The sequence below is a fragment of the Pleurodeles waltl genome, chromosome 7 (genome assembly GCF_031143425.1).
Source record: "Pleurodeles waltl isolate 20211129_DDA chromosome 7, aPleWal1.hap1.20221129, whole genome shotgun sequence".
Lineage (NCBI taxonomy): Eukaryota > Metazoa > Chordata > Amphibia > Caudata > Salamandridae > Pleurodeles > Pleurodeles waltl.
The window spans coordinates 1,471,223-1,487,877 of record NC_090446.1 but is presented as its reverse complement, the minus strand read 5'-3'; the positions used below and the strand labels follow the sequence as shown (position 1 = coordinate 1,487,877).

The 16,655-nt window shown below is 49.7% G+C and overlaps 1 protein-coding gene across 1 annotated transcript in view; it reads left to right on the top strand.

Annotated features, from left to right (window-relative positions):
- The window catches only part of EPHA1 (EPH receptor A1), a 161,720-nt gene extending 150,353 nt beyond the window's left edge, over window positions 1-11,367 (top strand). The window contains exon 17 of the mRNA XM_069242658.1: window positions 9,768-11,367. Coding sequence (XP_069098759.1) covers window positions 9,768-9,846 — 79 coding nt within the window. The 3' untranslated portion in view covers window positions 9,847-11,367. The remainder of the gene's footprint in view (window positions 1-9,767) is intronic.
- The last annotated feature ends 5,288 nt before the right edge of the window (window positions 11,368-16,655 follow it).

The following is a 16,655-nucleotide window of genomic DNA, read 5'->3' as shown; positions in this document are numbered from 1 at the left end:
CAGATGCAGGGGAAGTGACTCCTTCACTATTCCTTCTTGGTGCAGGCTGAAGCCTTGTCGACAAAAGAGGATGCACAACCAAGGAAATGTTGCAGTTGCTGGAAGGAGACGGAGAAACAATGTTGCAAAACGAAATTGTCGCCGTAGTTGTAGCTTTGGTGGTTCCTGAAGAGTCCAGCTGCGGTGCCCGTGGCCAGAAGTCAAAGTAAACGATGCAGAGGAGTCCTGATGAAGTCTTGCATGTCAAATCTGAGGACCCACCCGCAAGGGAGTTGCTAAACAGCCCTAAAAAGGGGATTAGTCACCTAGTAAGGTGACCACCTATCAGTAGGGGGCTGTGACTTAACCTGCCTGTCCTGGCCACTCAGATGCTCCCAGCGGCATCTGCACACCTTGGATTCAAGATGGCAGAATCGAGTCGCCACCTGGAGGAGCTCTGGTCACCACCCCTTCGGTGGTGATGGACAGGGGAGTGGTCACTCCCCTTTCCTTTGTCTAGTTTCACTCCAGAGCACAGACCCGGGTCCCTGGGCTGGTGCAAATTCGTTTATGCTAGGAGGGCACCAAATGTGCCCTCTAAGCAAACCGGTGGGGCCTGGGGAGGCTATACCTCCCCAGCTATGTAACACCTATTTGCAAGCGAGAGGGTGTTGTCTCCGTCTCCCACCGGAAATCCTTTGTTCTGCCTTCCCTGCTTGAGCTGGTCATGATCCTGTATGTAGGATGGCAGCAGTGAGGGCTGCTCGCAGACCCTGGAAGACTTGTAGGGGCAATACTGGGGAGTCCTCTATGGAGCCCTCAGAGTGCATGGAATCTTGCCACCAATACTGGCAACAGTATTGGGTATGATTCCAACATGTTTGATACCAAACATGCTCAGGTTCGGAGTTACCATTATGTAGCTGGACATATGTAGTGACCTGTGTCCAGTACATGGGTAAAATGGCTTCCCCGCACTTACAAAGTCCAGTGAAATGGAGCTGGAGTTTGTAGGGGCAACTCTGTTCATGCAGGGGTGCCCTCACACACATATACCTGCACCCTGCCCTCGGGCTAGGAGGGCCTACCATAGGGGTGACTTACAGTGACTTGGTGCAGTGACCTGTTGTGAAAGGGTGCATGCACCTTTTCACACAGGCTGCAGACACATTTTGCGTGGGCTTCCATCAGTGGCACAATACTTGCTGCAGCCCACTGGGAAACCCCTGGTGCCCCAATGCCCTGAGTACCTAAGTACTAAATACTGGGAAGTTATAAGAGGCACCAGTATGCCAATTGTGGGGTGTACAAAGTCCTAGGCAACCAAATTTAGACGGAAAGAGTACAATCACTAGGGTCCTGGTTAGCAGGATCCCAGTGAATACAGTCTAAGCACACTGAAAGTAGGGAAAAAGTGGGGGTAACCATGCCAAAAAGAGTGACTTTCCTAGACATAATATGTTGACTCTGCAGTACTTATGTATCCTTATACACCCCTCCTTCTGAGGTAGCAGGACGTGACCTAGCATCAGCGTCTGAATGCTGTTGGACAGAGACCTCCAATACTGCGGCAGGCAGGATGTGACCTTGCATGGAGGTATGATGACTGCCCAGCAGACACTTCTGTATCCTTCTATACCCCTGCCGTGGGGTGGCCGGATGTGGTCTGGATCTGCTGATGGGCAGGCGCCATTGACTCTGCAGTATTTATGTATACTTATGCACCCTTGCTGCTGGAATGGCAGGATGTGGCCTGGCTGGACACCTGCAATCAGGAGAAATCCTGGCCATTCACAGCACAATATTCTATGCTCTTGTGACAAAAACATCAAGATTGGGAGACTATGGGCCACATGCGTGAAAGGTCTTAGCAGAGGCAAACAGCAAATTGGGCCCCTTGCGACCTCTAAAAAGCATTTTTACATGTGCTAACCCTATTTTGTGAGTGGTAAGTGTAGGAAAATGCCACTGTTGGCATGGTTACCCCTAACTTTTTGCCTTTTGTTGATGCTAGTTATAATTGAAAGTGTGCTGGGACCCTGCTAACCAGGCACCAGTTTTCTTTCCCTAAACTGTACCTTTGTTCCCACAATAGGCACAGCCCTGGCACTCAGATAAGTCCCTTCTAACTGGTACCCCTGGTAACAAGGGCCCTGTGGCCAGGGAAGGTCTCTAAGGGCCGCAGCATGTATTATGCCACCCTGGGAACCCCTCACTCAGCACATACACACTGCTTGCCAGCTTGTGTGTGCTGGTGGGGAGAAAATGACTAAGTTGACATGGCACTCTCCTCAGGATGCCATGCCCACAACCCACTGCCTGTAGCATAGGTAAATCACCACTCTAGTAGGCCTTACAGCCCTAAGGCAGAGTGAACTATACCACAGGTGAGGGCATAGTTGCATGAGCACTATGCCCCTACAGTGTCTAAGCCAATTCTTAGACATTGTAAGTGCAGGGTAGCCATAATGAGTATATGGTCTGGGAGTTTGTCAAACACGAACTCCACAGTTCCATAATGGCAACACTGAATACTGGGAAGTTTGGTATCAAACTTCTCAGCACAATAAATCCACACTGATGCCAGGGTGGAATTTATTGAGAAATGCACACAGAGGGCATATTAGAGCCTGTATACAAGCCCAGCTACTAGTGCTAGGATGGCCAGTTTCTGCCAGCCTGCCATATCCAGATGGGTTTCTGATCACATGGGGTGAGTGCCTTTGTCAGTCTGTGGCCAGGAACAAAGCTTGTACTGGGTGGAGGTGCTTCTCACCTCCCCTTGCAGGAACTGTAAGACCTGGCGGTGAGCCTCAAAGGCTCATGCCTTTTGTTAGAGCAACCCAGGGCATCCCAGCTAGTGGACATAGCCCCCACTTTTGGCTGCAAGTTCGGAGGAGATAATGAGAAAAACAAGGAGTCACTGGCCAGTCAGGACAGCCCTTACAGTGTCCTGAGCTGAGGTGACCCCTGCCTTTCGAAATCCTCCATCTTGTTTTGGAGGATTCCCCCAATAGGAATAGGGATGCGCCCTCCTCCCCACAGGGAGGAGGAGGCATAAAGATTAGCCATTGGCTAGTGCCCCCCAGACTTAAACACACCCCTAAATTGAGTATTTAGGGGTGACCCTGAACCCAGGAAACCAGATTCCTGCAACCTACAACAAGAAAGACTGCTGACCTGAAAGCCTTGCAGAGACGACGGAGACGACAACTGACTTGGCCCCAGCCCTACCGGCCTGTCTCCAGACTCCAAGAACCTGCACAGCGACGCATCCAGCGGGACCAGAGACCTCTGAGGACTCCGAGGACTGACCTGCACCCAAAGGATGAAGAAACTCCCATGGACAGTGGCTCTGTCCAAAAAACAACCATCTTTAAAGGGACTCCGGCCTCACTCCATAAGCGTGAGTCCCCAACACTCTGCACCAGACACTCCCAGTTTGTGTCTAGAAGAACCAACACTGCAGAGAGGACCCTCAGGTGACTTCCACAACTTTGACACCCTGGGATGACCTCCTTGCACCCCCACAGCAACGCCTGCAGAGAGGATCCAGAGTCTCCCCCTGACTGCTACTGCCTGGTAACAAAGGAACCTAACGCCTGGAAAAAGCACTGCACCTGCAGCCCCCAGGTCCGAGAGGAACCAACTACTGGTGCAGGAGTGGCCAGCAGACTGCCCCCCTCCTTGCCCAGTCGGTGGCTGGCCCAAGAAGCCCCCCTATGCCCTGCCTGCATCCCCAGAGGGATCCCCGGGTCTCTCCATTGATTTGATTTATATGTGAATCCCAACACCTATTTCACACACTGCAACCGGCCGCCCCTGTGCCACTGAGGGTGCATTTTGTGTGCCTGTTTGTGACATCCCCCCCCCAGTGCTCTACTAAACACCCCTGGTCTGCTCCCCAAGGACGCAGGTGCTTACCTGCTTGCAGATCGGAACCGGAGCACCCCAGCTCCCCATAGGCGCCTATGCTATTTGGGCTCTACTTTGACCTCTGCACCTGACCCTCCCTGTGTTGCTGGTGCTGGGTGTTTGGGGTTTCCCTGAACCTCCAACGGTGGGCTGCCTATGCCCCAGAGACTGAAGTTGTAAGTGCTTTACTTACCTGAGAAACTAACCAATATTTACCTCCCTAGGAACTGTTGATTTTTGCAGTGTCCAGTTTTAAAATAGCTATTTGCCATTTTTTGCCAAAACTATGTAAATTACTGTTTTAATTCAAAGTTCCATACTTACCTGCGTCAAGTACCTTACAATTTATGTACTTACCTAAATTCTGAATCTTGTGGTTCTAAAATAAATTAAGAAAATAATATTTTTCTAAATAAAACCTATTGGCCTGGAGTTAAGTCTTTGAGTGTGTGTTCTAATTTATTGCCTGTGTGTGTACAACAAATGCTTAACACTACCCTCTGATAAGCCTACTGCTCGACCACTCTACCACAAAATAGAGCATTGGAATTATCTAATTTTGTCACTATCAACCTCTAATGGGAACCCTTGGACTCTGTGCACACTATCTCTCACTTTGAGATAGTATATACAGAGCCAACTTCCTACAGTAACCTATTAGCAAATCGCAAAATAGGGTTTATGATTGGGTATTAGGAAGGGGCGTGGTAAGGGCGTCCCTTCCTCATAACGGCTCGCATTGGTATGTATGAATGTTTTGCGACCAGAATGCGAAACATTCACAGTTTACCAATTTCAAGTAGGTGGTAACCCATTTGTATATGGAAAGTGGTACCCAAGGGACCCCTTCCACTTTGTGAATGGGGGTGCTATATGTTTTTTAAGGGCAGGCAGTGGTCCCACAGACCATGACCTACTCTTAAAAAATGAAAAAAGAACTTTTCATTTTTGTTTTTGAAATGCATACTGTTTTCCTTCAAGTAAAACAGGCTGCATTACAAGAAAAAAACACTGCTTTATTCAAAAAGCAGTCAAAGAGTGGTGGTCTGCTGACCTCAGCAGGCCACCATCCCTGTGAGTGCCAGCCATTCCCAGTGGGTCGCAAATTGCGACCTGTCTCATTAATATTCATGAGGCAGGTACCTTGAGACCTATTTGGGAATCGCAAACAGTGTCTGAGACGCTCATGTACTTCGCATTGTGTGACTTCCCAATTGTGAGTCACAAAAAGTCTCAGGTAGGAACTCGCAAATTCATGCGATATTATATGCAGCCCTAAGACCCAACACTCCATTTACAACCTTCAAGTATTAGACTGAGCCAATTAGTGATTTTGCTTTAATACAGTTTTAATGGTCTTTTAGCTGTGGAAAAAGAGTGCTAACCACCAAAATTATTTATTATTTTCACAAACCTATACATGTGTCGTCTGTATTAACATTTGCCAATAACGAATGGTCTGTCCAGGACTGATGGTCAACCCATTCATGGGATGGCATAGGGTGCTCACTGGTCTGTCTAAGGCTGATCGTTCACCCATTCATGGGTTGGCATAGGGTTCTCAGTGGTCTGTCTAGGGCTGATGGTCCACCCATTAATGGGATGGCATGGGCTTCCCATTGGTCTGTTCAGGGCTGATGGGTAACCCACTGTTCTGTCCAGGGCTGATGGTCAACCCATTCAAGGGATGGTCTGGAGTTCCCATTGGTCTGTCCGGGGCAGATAGAAAACCCATTCATGGGTTGGCATAGGGTTCTCATTGGTCTGTCTAGGGCTGACGGTCCACCCGCTAATGGGATGGCATGGGCTTCCCATTGGTCTGTCCAGGACTGATGGGTAACCCATTCATGAGGTTGCTTGGGGTTCCCACTGTTCTGTCCAGGGCTGATGGTCAACCCATTCAAGGGATGGTATGGAGTTCCCATTGGTCTGTCTAGGGCAGAAAGGAAACCCATTCATGAGATGGCATGGGGTTCCCACTGGTCTGTCCAGGGCTGATAGTCAACCCATTAATGAGATGGGATGGGGTTCCCACTGGTCTGTCCAGGGCTGATGGTCATACCATTCATGGGATGGCATGGGGTTCACATTGGTCTGTCCAGGGCAGATAGGCAATCCATTCATGAGATGGTATGGGTTTCCCACTGGTCTGCCAGGGCTCATGGCCATCCCATTAATGAGATGGCATGGGTTTCCCACTGGTCTGTCCAGGGCTTATGGACAACCCATTCATGCAATAGCATGGGGTTCCCATAGGTCTGCCCAGCTCTGGTGGAAACCAATTCACACAATGGTAAGGAGTTCCCACTGGTCTGTCCAAGGCTCATGGCCAGCCCATTCACGAGACAGTTAGGGGTTTCCGCTGGTCTGTCCAGGGCTGGTGAACAACCAGTTCATGGGATGACATGGGTTCTTATTGGTCTGCACAGGGCTGTGGAAAATCAGTTCATGAGATGGCATGGGATTCTCACTGGTCTCTCTAGGGCTGATGGGCAACCTATTCATGAGATGGCATGGGGTTCTCACTGGTCTGTCTAGGGCTGATGGGCAACCTATTCATGAGATGGAATGGGGTGCTCACTGGCCTGTCTAGGGCTGATGGGCAACCTATTCATGAGATGGCATGGGGTTCTCTAATGGCTCTCCCAGGGTGGATGTCCTTTCCCCCTTGGGCCCCTCTGGCCATGCCAACAAGCAGAAGATATGAAAATTCTTTATCTCTGAATGCAGTGCAGTAGAGCAGGCCTGTTGACAGGGCATCTTACATAGACCTGTGCTGCAGGTGGAGGAAGTTGGCGGACTCCAAGTTTTCCTGCTAAAAGGATTGTAGTAGGGGTCCTCCCACCAAACTCCCATGGTGGTCTCCAAACATGATCCAGACATCTTGACTGGGTGAAATGCTCTAGAGAAATCAGATGGCCAGATGGCATCAAGAGCCAGTAGGTCAAATGTTCTTGTTGGTGAGGCCTACCTCTTGCATCGCAGGCTCAGATAGGAGTCCAGCACACTCAGGCTCTTCCCATTCGGGTGCCTGGCCACATGGGTCATACACTTGAGGCAGAGCAGCCATGCATTGCTTACTCCTCGGTCCTGGGAGAGTGAACGGGTTGTCATACCTCGCCAACCAGCCAACTATACCGGGTCAAGCTGGTTGGTGCCACCTGGGTAACCAGCAGGGCTGCCCTTCAAATAGGCGGTAAATGATGGAGCTGCGAGGACAGGTGATGGTGGGCGGAGCCTCTAAACATGTGCCTACCCAGATTTGAAGGTCACAGGAGGTCGTTCGTAGGTAGTCCTTCCCTTTATAAATGCATTTTGAGTGTCCTTAGTGCTTAAGAGACTTCAACACGTGGGGCAAAACATGGTGATTGAGGAAGAGCAAAGGCTTTTTAGCCAGGTCGTTAATGGTTTATTGACACCTCATCATTAAGGACTGAAGCCGTGATAAGTGCTTTGAACCAGGCATTAGGTCTTCAACAGTATATACTTTGAGACAGGTAATCCGCTTCTAGCCGGTGGGGTCTAAAGGTGGGAAGCAGTGTTCTCAATGCCTTGAACAGCAGATTTCCTGTATGCTTGGTGCAGACGGCTCATCTGATGTCTGCCACACCTGCCGTGATGGAGTGATTCTGTGGGTTTGCTTTAAGAAGGGATGGGCACCTACCACAGTAGGGTGTCATGAGAGCACATACATGGACCACCACAGAAGACTTAGGAGCCAAGCACAGGAGCCTCATTAATGAACCCACAGTTCTGGACTGGCACGCGTGAAGGGTGGCTGGCTCCTGAACCTCATCCTTAGAGGTGTTCACTTTCAGTCCCTTGTAACACCATCAAACACCTTCATATAGCCGAAACAACCAGAGCCAGCTTTCTGGGGAGGCTCATAGAGTTTGGTTGACACACAAAAGATGTTGTGTATTCCAATATCATGGATAGAAACATGAAGTATGGAGCCCAGATCTCCCAATGTTGCTACATCGCTCTTGCGCCTGCCTTCTCCTTACTTTTCCCCTGAGGTTTTGTGTCTTCTCCTTGCTTTACCCTCATTTTCACTGCCTTTACCTTGCTTTTTCCTTTATTTTTCGTTTGCTTTCTCCTTTCTCTTTCCTTGTTTTCACTGTTTTCTCCTTGCTTTTTCAACATTTTCTGTGCCTTCTCCTTGCTTTTTCCCCATTCCTGCTCTTCCCCTGTTTTTTGTTTGCCTTCTCCTTACTTTTCCTTCGTTTTCACTACTTTCTCCTTGCCTTTTCCTTGTTTTTTTGTGTGCCTTCTCCTTGCTTTTTCCTTGCTTTTGTGTGCCTTCTCCTTGCCTTTCCCCCATTTTTGTGTGCTTTCTCCTTACTGTTTTCTTGATTCCACTGCTTTCTCATTGCCTTTTCTGTTCTTCTATTGTGTGCCTTCCCTTAGCTTTTTCCTTGTTTTCAGTGCTTTCTCCTTGCCTTTTCTTTCATTTTTTGTATGGCTTCTCCTTGCTCCTCCCCCGCTTTTGTGTGCCTTCTCCTTGCTTTTTCCCTTTTTTTTGTGCTTTCGCCTTGGTTTTAGTTTGTTTTCTGTTCTTTCAGCTTGTCCTTTCTGTTGTTTTTGTCTGCCTTCTCCTTGCTTTTGTGTGCTTTCTCCTTGTTTTTCCCCCATTTTCTTTGCCTTCTACTAACATTTCCCTCATTTTCACTGCTTTCTCCTTGCTTTTCCCCCATTTCTTCTATACCTTCTCCTTTCCTTCACCCATTTTCCTGTTCTTTTTCCTTACTATTCCCTCGTTTTCTTTGCTTTCTCATCGCCTTTTCTGTTGTTTTTTTGTGTGACTTCTCCTTGCTTTTTCCTTTCTATTTGTGTGACTTCTGCTTGCTTTCCCTCGTTTTCACTGCTTTCTCCTTTCTCTTCCCCTGATTTTTCTGTGCTTCTTTCTTTTCCCTCATTTTCACTGCTTTCTCTTTGCTTTTCCTCATTTCTTGTGTACCTTCTCCTTTCCTTCACATGTTTTCGTGTTCTTTTTCTTTACTATTCCCTCGTTTTCTTTGCTTTCTCATCGCCTTTTCTGTTGTTTTTTTGTGTGACTTCTCCTTGCTTTTTCCTTTCTTTTTGTGTGACTTCTGCTTGCTTTCCCTCGTTTTCACTGCTTTCTCCTTTCTCTTCCCCCGATTTTTCTGTGCTTCTTTCTTTTCCCTCATTTTCACTGCTTTCTCTTTGCTTTTCCTCATTTCTTGTGTACCTTCTCCTTTCCTTCCCATGTTTTCGTGTTTTTTCTTTACTATTCCCTCGTTTTCATTGCTTTCTCATCACCTTTTCTGTTGTTTTTTCTGTGCCTTCTCCTTGCTGTTCCTTTGTTTTGATTGCAATTTCCTTGCTTTTTCCCACTTTTTTTGTTGCCTTCTCCTTGCTTCTCCCTTATTTTCACTGCTTTCTCTCTGCTTTTTCCCTTATTGCTGCTCCCGCATGAAGCCTGTTGTCTCCTGTCTCTTGCCTAGCCCCACCCACTGCCTCCCAGCAGCCCTCTCTCTCCTCCCAGGACCTACGTAATGGAGGCCGCAGCGCGACCCCGTTGAGCAGGTCCAGGCCCAGCTCTCCCTGTGCTGCTGCATCGCCCTTGCTCCTGTCGTCTGCTTGCTTTTTCAGCGCCTTAAGACTCTCACTGGTGATTTGCCACACTTTATAAATTCTTGATTGATTTTGCTGCGCTTTATAAATCCTTTATTGATTGATTGATATGTAGGTAAGCATAGATGTGTTTTTCGAGCCCCACATGCGTCTACCTTGAAGACATAGGAAAAGACTTTGCAGATAGGTGGATCTACCCAGCACCTCCTTGTGCATCAGGTTTTCTTAGTGGGTCCGTCTGTTCATCTTCTGACCTCTCACTTCTTCTCTTTCAGAGATCTGAAGCAGATGGGCATCAGCCTACCCGGGCACCAGAAAAGAATCCTCTGCAGCATTCAAGGATTCCAGGAGTGACCAGTGTTTGTATCTTAAGAGTACCAGATCCAGCCTAATACCATCACCAGCTCTTCAGGACTAGGGGATGCCAGCTTGTACTCATTGGTACCAGCTGAACGCCACCTCATACTCATCGAAAATAGCTGTACGCCACCTCATACTCATCAGTACCAGCTGTATGCCACATCGTACTCATCGGTACCAGCTGTATGCCACCTCGTACTCATCAGTACCAGCTGTACGCCCGCTCGTACGCATCTGTACCAACTGAACACCACCTCGTACTCATCAGTACCAGCTGAACACCACCTCATACTCATCAGTACCAGCTGTACGCCACCTTGTACTCATAGGTACCAGCTGTACGCCACCTTGTACTCATAGGCACCAGCTATACGCCACCTCGTACTCATAGGTACCAGCTGTACGCCACCTCGTACTCATCGATACTAGCTGTACGTCACCTCATACTCATCAGTACCAGCTGTACGCCTGCTTGTACGCATCGGTACCAGCTGTATTCCACCTTGTACTCATTGGTACCAGCTGTACACCACCTCATACTCATTAGTACCAGCTGAAGGCCACCTCGTACTCATCGGTACCAGCTGTACCCCCCTCACACTCATCAGTACTAGCTGTCCTCCACCTCATACTCATCGGTACTAGCTGTACGACATCTCGTACTCATCAGTACCAGCTGTACGACACCTTGTACTCATCGGTACCAGCTGAACGCCACCTCCAGCCAGGCAATGCCGTCCCAACACAGCTTTGAGCCCAGCAGTACCTGCTCAATACCACATAAGGCAGCCCAAACAAGCACGATGGCACAATCTGCCCGTCAGTACCAGCTGAATGCTGCTTCAAGCTCATCAGAAGTAGCCCAACTCTGCAGAAGTCCTTCATTACCAACCCCACACACCTCATGCCCCTCTGTGCCAGCCATATATCACCTGGAGCCTGGCCGTACCAACCCAACACCACCTTAAGCTGTCAGTACCAGCTTCACGGCAGCCACAGGCACGACTGAGAGGCATCTGGGTTTGAGAGGGGCTCACTACAAACCCGTCTTATAGTCTGTTCTGTGCATTTCTTTCTGTCACTACATGTTGAAGCCGTGCAGGGGTTGTCTCAATGGGCAGTGTAATGAACACATATGGCTTCCAGGTGCATAGGAATGCCATGCCAGGCCTTGCCTGAAAATCTGGCCCACTGCACTTGTCAACTGGCACCTGCGCGCCTGCCCGAGGCACCGAAGGATGAAGGTTTCAAGGGCACTGGAGGTGAAACTCCTGTGCTCAGCAGCCTTCAAGCCATGGCTTCAGCCAGTGGAGAGGAGGCTTTCAGGCCATGGCTGTGCCCATGCCATTGGCCAAAGACTCTCACATGGAACATTTCCCCCTCATTGATTCAGCTCATGAAGGTCTATTTTTGTATTTGTACTGGTCACTTCAATGTCTTGGAATACACATCGGAACCTGTAAGTGCCGTTCAAGCTTGTACATAGCCTGTAAATAAACGAAGCCTTTGAACAAACATGTCTTCTCACAAGTGTTTTGGAGAGGGTCGGTTTGCAGGGAGAGGACAGGTGAGATTTGAGACAGGTAGATTGTTGGATGGATAAATAGATAGATGGGGAAATGTTTACTTCTGATGAAGACCTGTGCTGAGGGTTCACCTCCTCCTGGTAACTCTTTGCTTTACTAATGTTTTTCCATTTCTGAGGGTCAGTTCACATGGGGCAGCCATCTTTAAGTGGGTTTTATTCTCTGATTAGTAAAGTTAAGATTGCAGGACTAGTTTTTGTTGAAGCACTGCCTCTCTCTCTCGCACTCTCTCCCTGCTGTCTCATTCTCTCTCGCTCTGTCTCTCTCTCTCTCTCTGCTTCTCTCAGTCTCTCTCTCGGTCTCTCCCTCTCTCTCCCTCTCTCTCTCTCTCTCTCTGCTTCTCTCGGTCTCTCTCTCTCTATCTCTGCCTCTCTTGGTTTCTCTATTGCTCCCTCTCTGCTTCTCTCGCTCCCTCTCTGCTTCTCTCGCTCTCGCTCTCTGCCTCTCTCGGTCTCTCTCTCTCTCTTGGTCTCTCTCGCTGTCTGTCTCCCTCGGTCTCTCTCTCTGTCTCTCTCTGCCTCACTCGTCTCTCTCACTTTCTCTCTGGGTCTCTCTCTCGCTCTCTGCCTCTCTCGGTCTCTCTCTTGGTCTCTCTCGCTGTCTGCCTCTCTCTCTGCCTCTCTCGGTCTCTCTCTCTCTCTCTCTCTCTCTCTGCCTCTCTTGGTCTCTCTCTTGGTCTCTCTCGCTCTCTGCCTCTCTCGGTCTCTCTCTTGGTCTCTCTCGCTCTCTGCCTCTCTCTGCCTCTCTCTGCCTCTCTCGGTCTCTCTTTCTCTCTCTCTATCTCTGCCTCTCTTGGTTTCTCTATTGCTCCCTCTCTGCCTCTCTCGGTCTCGCTCTCTGCCTCTCTTGGTCTCTCTCTCTTTCTCTCTCTCTCTCTCTCTGCCTCTCTCTGTCTCTCTGTCTCTGTCTCTCTCTCTCTCTCTCTCTCTCTCTCTGCCTCTCTCTGTCTCTCTCTCTTTCTCTCTCTCTCTCTCTCTCTGCCTCTCTTGGTCTCTCTCTTGGTCTCTCTCGCTCTCTGCCTCTCTCGGTCTCTCTCTTGGTCTCTCTCGCTCTCTGCCTCTCTCTCGCTCTCTGCCTCTCTCGGTCTCTCTCTTGGTCTCTCTCGCTGTCTGCCTCTCTCTGCCTCTCTCTCTCTCTCTCTGCCTCTCTCAGTCTCTCTCTCCCTCTCTCTGTCGCTCTCTCTCTCCCTCTCTCCCTTTCTCCCTTTCTCTCCCTCTCTCTCTCTCTCTCTCTCTCTCTCTCTCTCTCTCTCTCTCTCTCTCTCTCTGCCTCTCTCGGTCTCTCTCGCTCTCTCTCTGGGTCTGTCTCGCTCTCTGCCTCTCTCGGTCTCTCTCGCTCTCTCTCTGGGTCTCTCTCGCTCTCTGCCTCTCTCGGTCTCTCTCGCTCTCTCTCTGGGTCTCTCTCGCTCTCTGCCTCTCTCGGTCTCTCTCGCTCTCTCTCTGGGTCTCTCTCTGCCTCTGCCTCTCTCGGTCTCTCTATCGCTGCCTCTCTCGGTCTCTCCCTCTCTCTGTCTCTGTCGCTCCCTCTCTGCCTCTCTCGGTCTCCCTCTCTCTGTCTCTCTCTCTGCCTCTCTCGTCTCTCTCACTTTCTCTCTGGGTCTCTCTCTCGCTCTCTGCCTCTCTCGGTCTCTCTCTTGGTCTCTCTCGCTGTCTGCCTCTCTCTCTGCCTCTCTCGGTCTCTCTCTCTCTCTCTCTCTCTCTCTCTCTCTCTCTCTCTCTCTCTCTGCCTCTCTTGGTCTCTCTCTTGGTCTCTCTCTCTCTCTTTCTCTGTCTCTCGCTCTCTCTCTCGGTCTCTCTCTCTGCCTCTCTCGGTCTCTCTATCGCTCCCTCTCTGCCTCTCTCGGTCTCTCCCTCTCTCTGTCTCTGTCGCTCCCTCTCTGCCTCTCTCGGTCTCCCTCTCTCTGTCTCTCTCTCTGCCTCTCTCGTCTCTCTCACTTTCTCTCTGGGTCTCTCTCTCGCTCTCTGCCTCTCTCGGTCTCTCTCTTGGTCTCTCTCGCTGTCTGCCTCTCTCTGCCTCTCTCGGTCTCCCTCTCTCTGTCTCTCTCTCTTTCTCTCTCTGTCTCTCGCTCTCTCTCTCGGTCTCTCTCTTGGTCTCTCTCGCTGTCTGCCTCTCTCTGCCTCTCTCGGTCTCTCTTGCTCTCTCTCTGTGCCTCTCTCCCTCTCTCTCTCGGTCTCACTCTCTGTCTCTCAGTCTCTCTCTCCCTCTCTCGGTCTCTGTCTCTTCTCCCCATGCAGGGTGACCCCAACAGTAGGCATCGGTTTTCGCCAGAGGATGTTAATGGTTCTACAATGTTGAACAAGCCTTGTTCCATGAATGCACGTGGCACCGAGAAGCGCGGTGTGCACGTCCTGTGCGGGACATCAGTGCAATCATTTAAAGCGCTTCGCAGCCTTGGAGACGGTGTGAGGAGCTGAACTTCCTCCCCCGGAGAACTGTAGATTCCGCCACTAAAGTGACATTTGTGTGAGAGCAACAAAACGTAGTTTACCACAAGGTCTTCTACAACTCATGGAAAGATGGGTGCCACATGGCCTGTTCTCGGGTGCCACATGGCCTGTTCTCAGGGGTGCCACGTGGCCTGGTCTCAGGGTTTGCCACGTGGTCTGATCTCAGGGGAACCACATGGCCTGGTCTCAGGGGTGCCACGTGGCCTGGTCTCGGGGCTGCCACCTGGCCTGGTCTCGGGCTGCCGTCTGGTCTCAGGGGCTACCACCTGGCCTGGTCTCAGGGGTGCCACGTGGCCTGGTCTCAGGGGTGCCACGTGGCCTGGTCTCAGGGGTGCCACGTGGCCTGGTCTCGGGGGTGCCACCTGACCTGGTCTCGGGCTGCCGCCTGGTCTCAGGGGCTGCCACCTGGCCTGGTCTCAGGGGCTGCCATTTGGCCTGGTCTCAGGGGTGCCACGTGGCCTGGTCTCGGGGTTGAAGCTATGCTGACTGACCAGTGCTTTGTACGGGGGATCAGTGGTAGAGGTCAGCACTTTGGAGAAGAGGGCTGATATAGTGTTGAGTGGATGGGAGCACAGGGGAGGCTCCTTATCACAAGTATCCAGGCAGTGCTCAGAAAAGCCCTGCTGCTGGAAGAATCTGTGCTTTCACAAAGGAGAATGGGTCTTCATGACTGCACCTTGGTGTTTTTCTGGCATTGTCTGAGGGGTGAAAGAGATGGGCCAAGTCGTGTGCCTTCACCATAGACTTCAGACAGGAACCCTCTGGCCAGCTCCTTCCTGCATGGTTCTGCAACCAGTAGAGGGGAGTGAAGGGGCTCTGAGTCTGGTTCGGTGTTGCCTCATCTCATCCACATGAGAAGTGGGAGGTTTCATGGAGGACAATTTTTGACTTTTTGGATGACTGGAGAAGATGGGAGGAGACCATGAGCTGGTCAGTACCATTTATCTTCCACACTAAGGAACCCACAAGCAACCCCATTAGATATCCCAAAAGTGGTGACCCCTTTCAACCCATGGTCAGGAAGTCTGATAGTTCAAGTCTGAAAGCTGGAAGCGGATTATCTCTCCCTTGGCCCCTGAATCCCTTCGTGGGACACTGACATGTGCAAGACCGATGAAACCTGATGAAGACCGATGAAACCTGATGAAGACCGATGAAACCTGATGGAGACCGATGAAACCTGATGGAGACCGATGAAACCTGATGGAGACCGATTAAAGGACCTGACGGAGACCGATGAGACCTGACGGAGACCGATGAGACCTGACGGAGACCGATGAGACCTGACGGAGACCGATGAAACCTGACGGAGACCGATGAAACCTGACGGCGACCGATGAAACCTGACGGCGACCGATGAAACCTGACGGCGACCGATGAAACCTGACGGCGACCGATGAGACCTGACGGCGACCGATGAGACCTGACGGCGACCGATGAGACCTGATGTCGACCGATGAGACCTGATGTCGACCGATGAGACCTGATGGCGACCGATGAGACCTGACGGAGACCGATGAAACCTGATGGAGACCGATGTACAACCAAGGCTTGAGGTCTCAAACACAGCACATCCAACCGTGTCTGTGGAGGGTGATGGGAATCACACACTTTGGTGTAATATCCTCTAAAAACCTGTGCTTTCCCAAAAGGAGAATCTGCTGTAAATGTTTTTCTGGAATTCACAAAAAGATCCCGCTGGCCAGGCTCAGTTACCCAGAAAAATGAAGGTAAAGCATGATCTGTCCTATTGCACAACACACTCGATTATAAATAAGGCTCCCTGTTTTCAGTTTTTATTGATCTTTCCAGATAAGTACAGACAGAAAAACATGTATTTTCCTGCCTATATTTACTTGTGAGTGTAAATAAAAACAAAAATGAGTTTTTTTTTGAGTGATTCTAAAAGCTCTGTCATGACTGCCAGGCCGATAGCAGTGCGGATTAACAGGCAAAGGGGTGAAAAAGAAATAAATGTTAGTAACGATGCAGGACAGCAGCAGCTTGCACAGGGTTGATACTAAAACCTGCAGGTTTTCATGTAAGTGTGTTGTTTTGTCATCTGTGGGTGTTCTTGCCACTGTAACCTGTCAGCGCTCCAGTAAGAGTGAACATATATCGGGCAAGAAACTGTGGAATATACCAGTTTCAGCTTTATTTTCTCACAAACCCCAAAATAAATGTGGATAAATACAGATAAAATGAGCAACAATTAATATGGGTAAATACAGACGGAAATGTCAAAAAAGTAAATACCATAAAACCTAGAAACCCTAATTATAAACACGTCCTATTAAAGGATATGGGGTGTTATATGAACCCTGTTACCAGAAAACTGCTCTTGAATAAAAGCCAAAACTGCCTATGTAAAAAAGCTGAAATCTGCTCTAAGCGCCACTACATGGAACATCTTAGGTCAGGGTGGATAAGTATCTTAGGGTTAGTTTGGCAGCCGTAGCAGCCTACATGCAGAATGGACAACACTGATATTTGCTAAAAGTCCTTCTGTGAAAGCATTTATGGAGGGTCTAAGAAGGTTTATCCTGCCAAGAACATCAGCAGTCCCTTCAGTGAAACTTAATGTGGCTTTCACCCAGAAGCTCACCATATCACCCACAAACCAATGGTTTAATTGAGCACATTAACTGTGCGTTGGTTGTGTTCAATGGACAATGTCAAATAAATGTGCACTTGTTAACACTGTACGTTCCATGTTGTGGTTTATCGTGCTACTCCTCATTCTACTACTGAGGTTTCTTCATTTGAATTT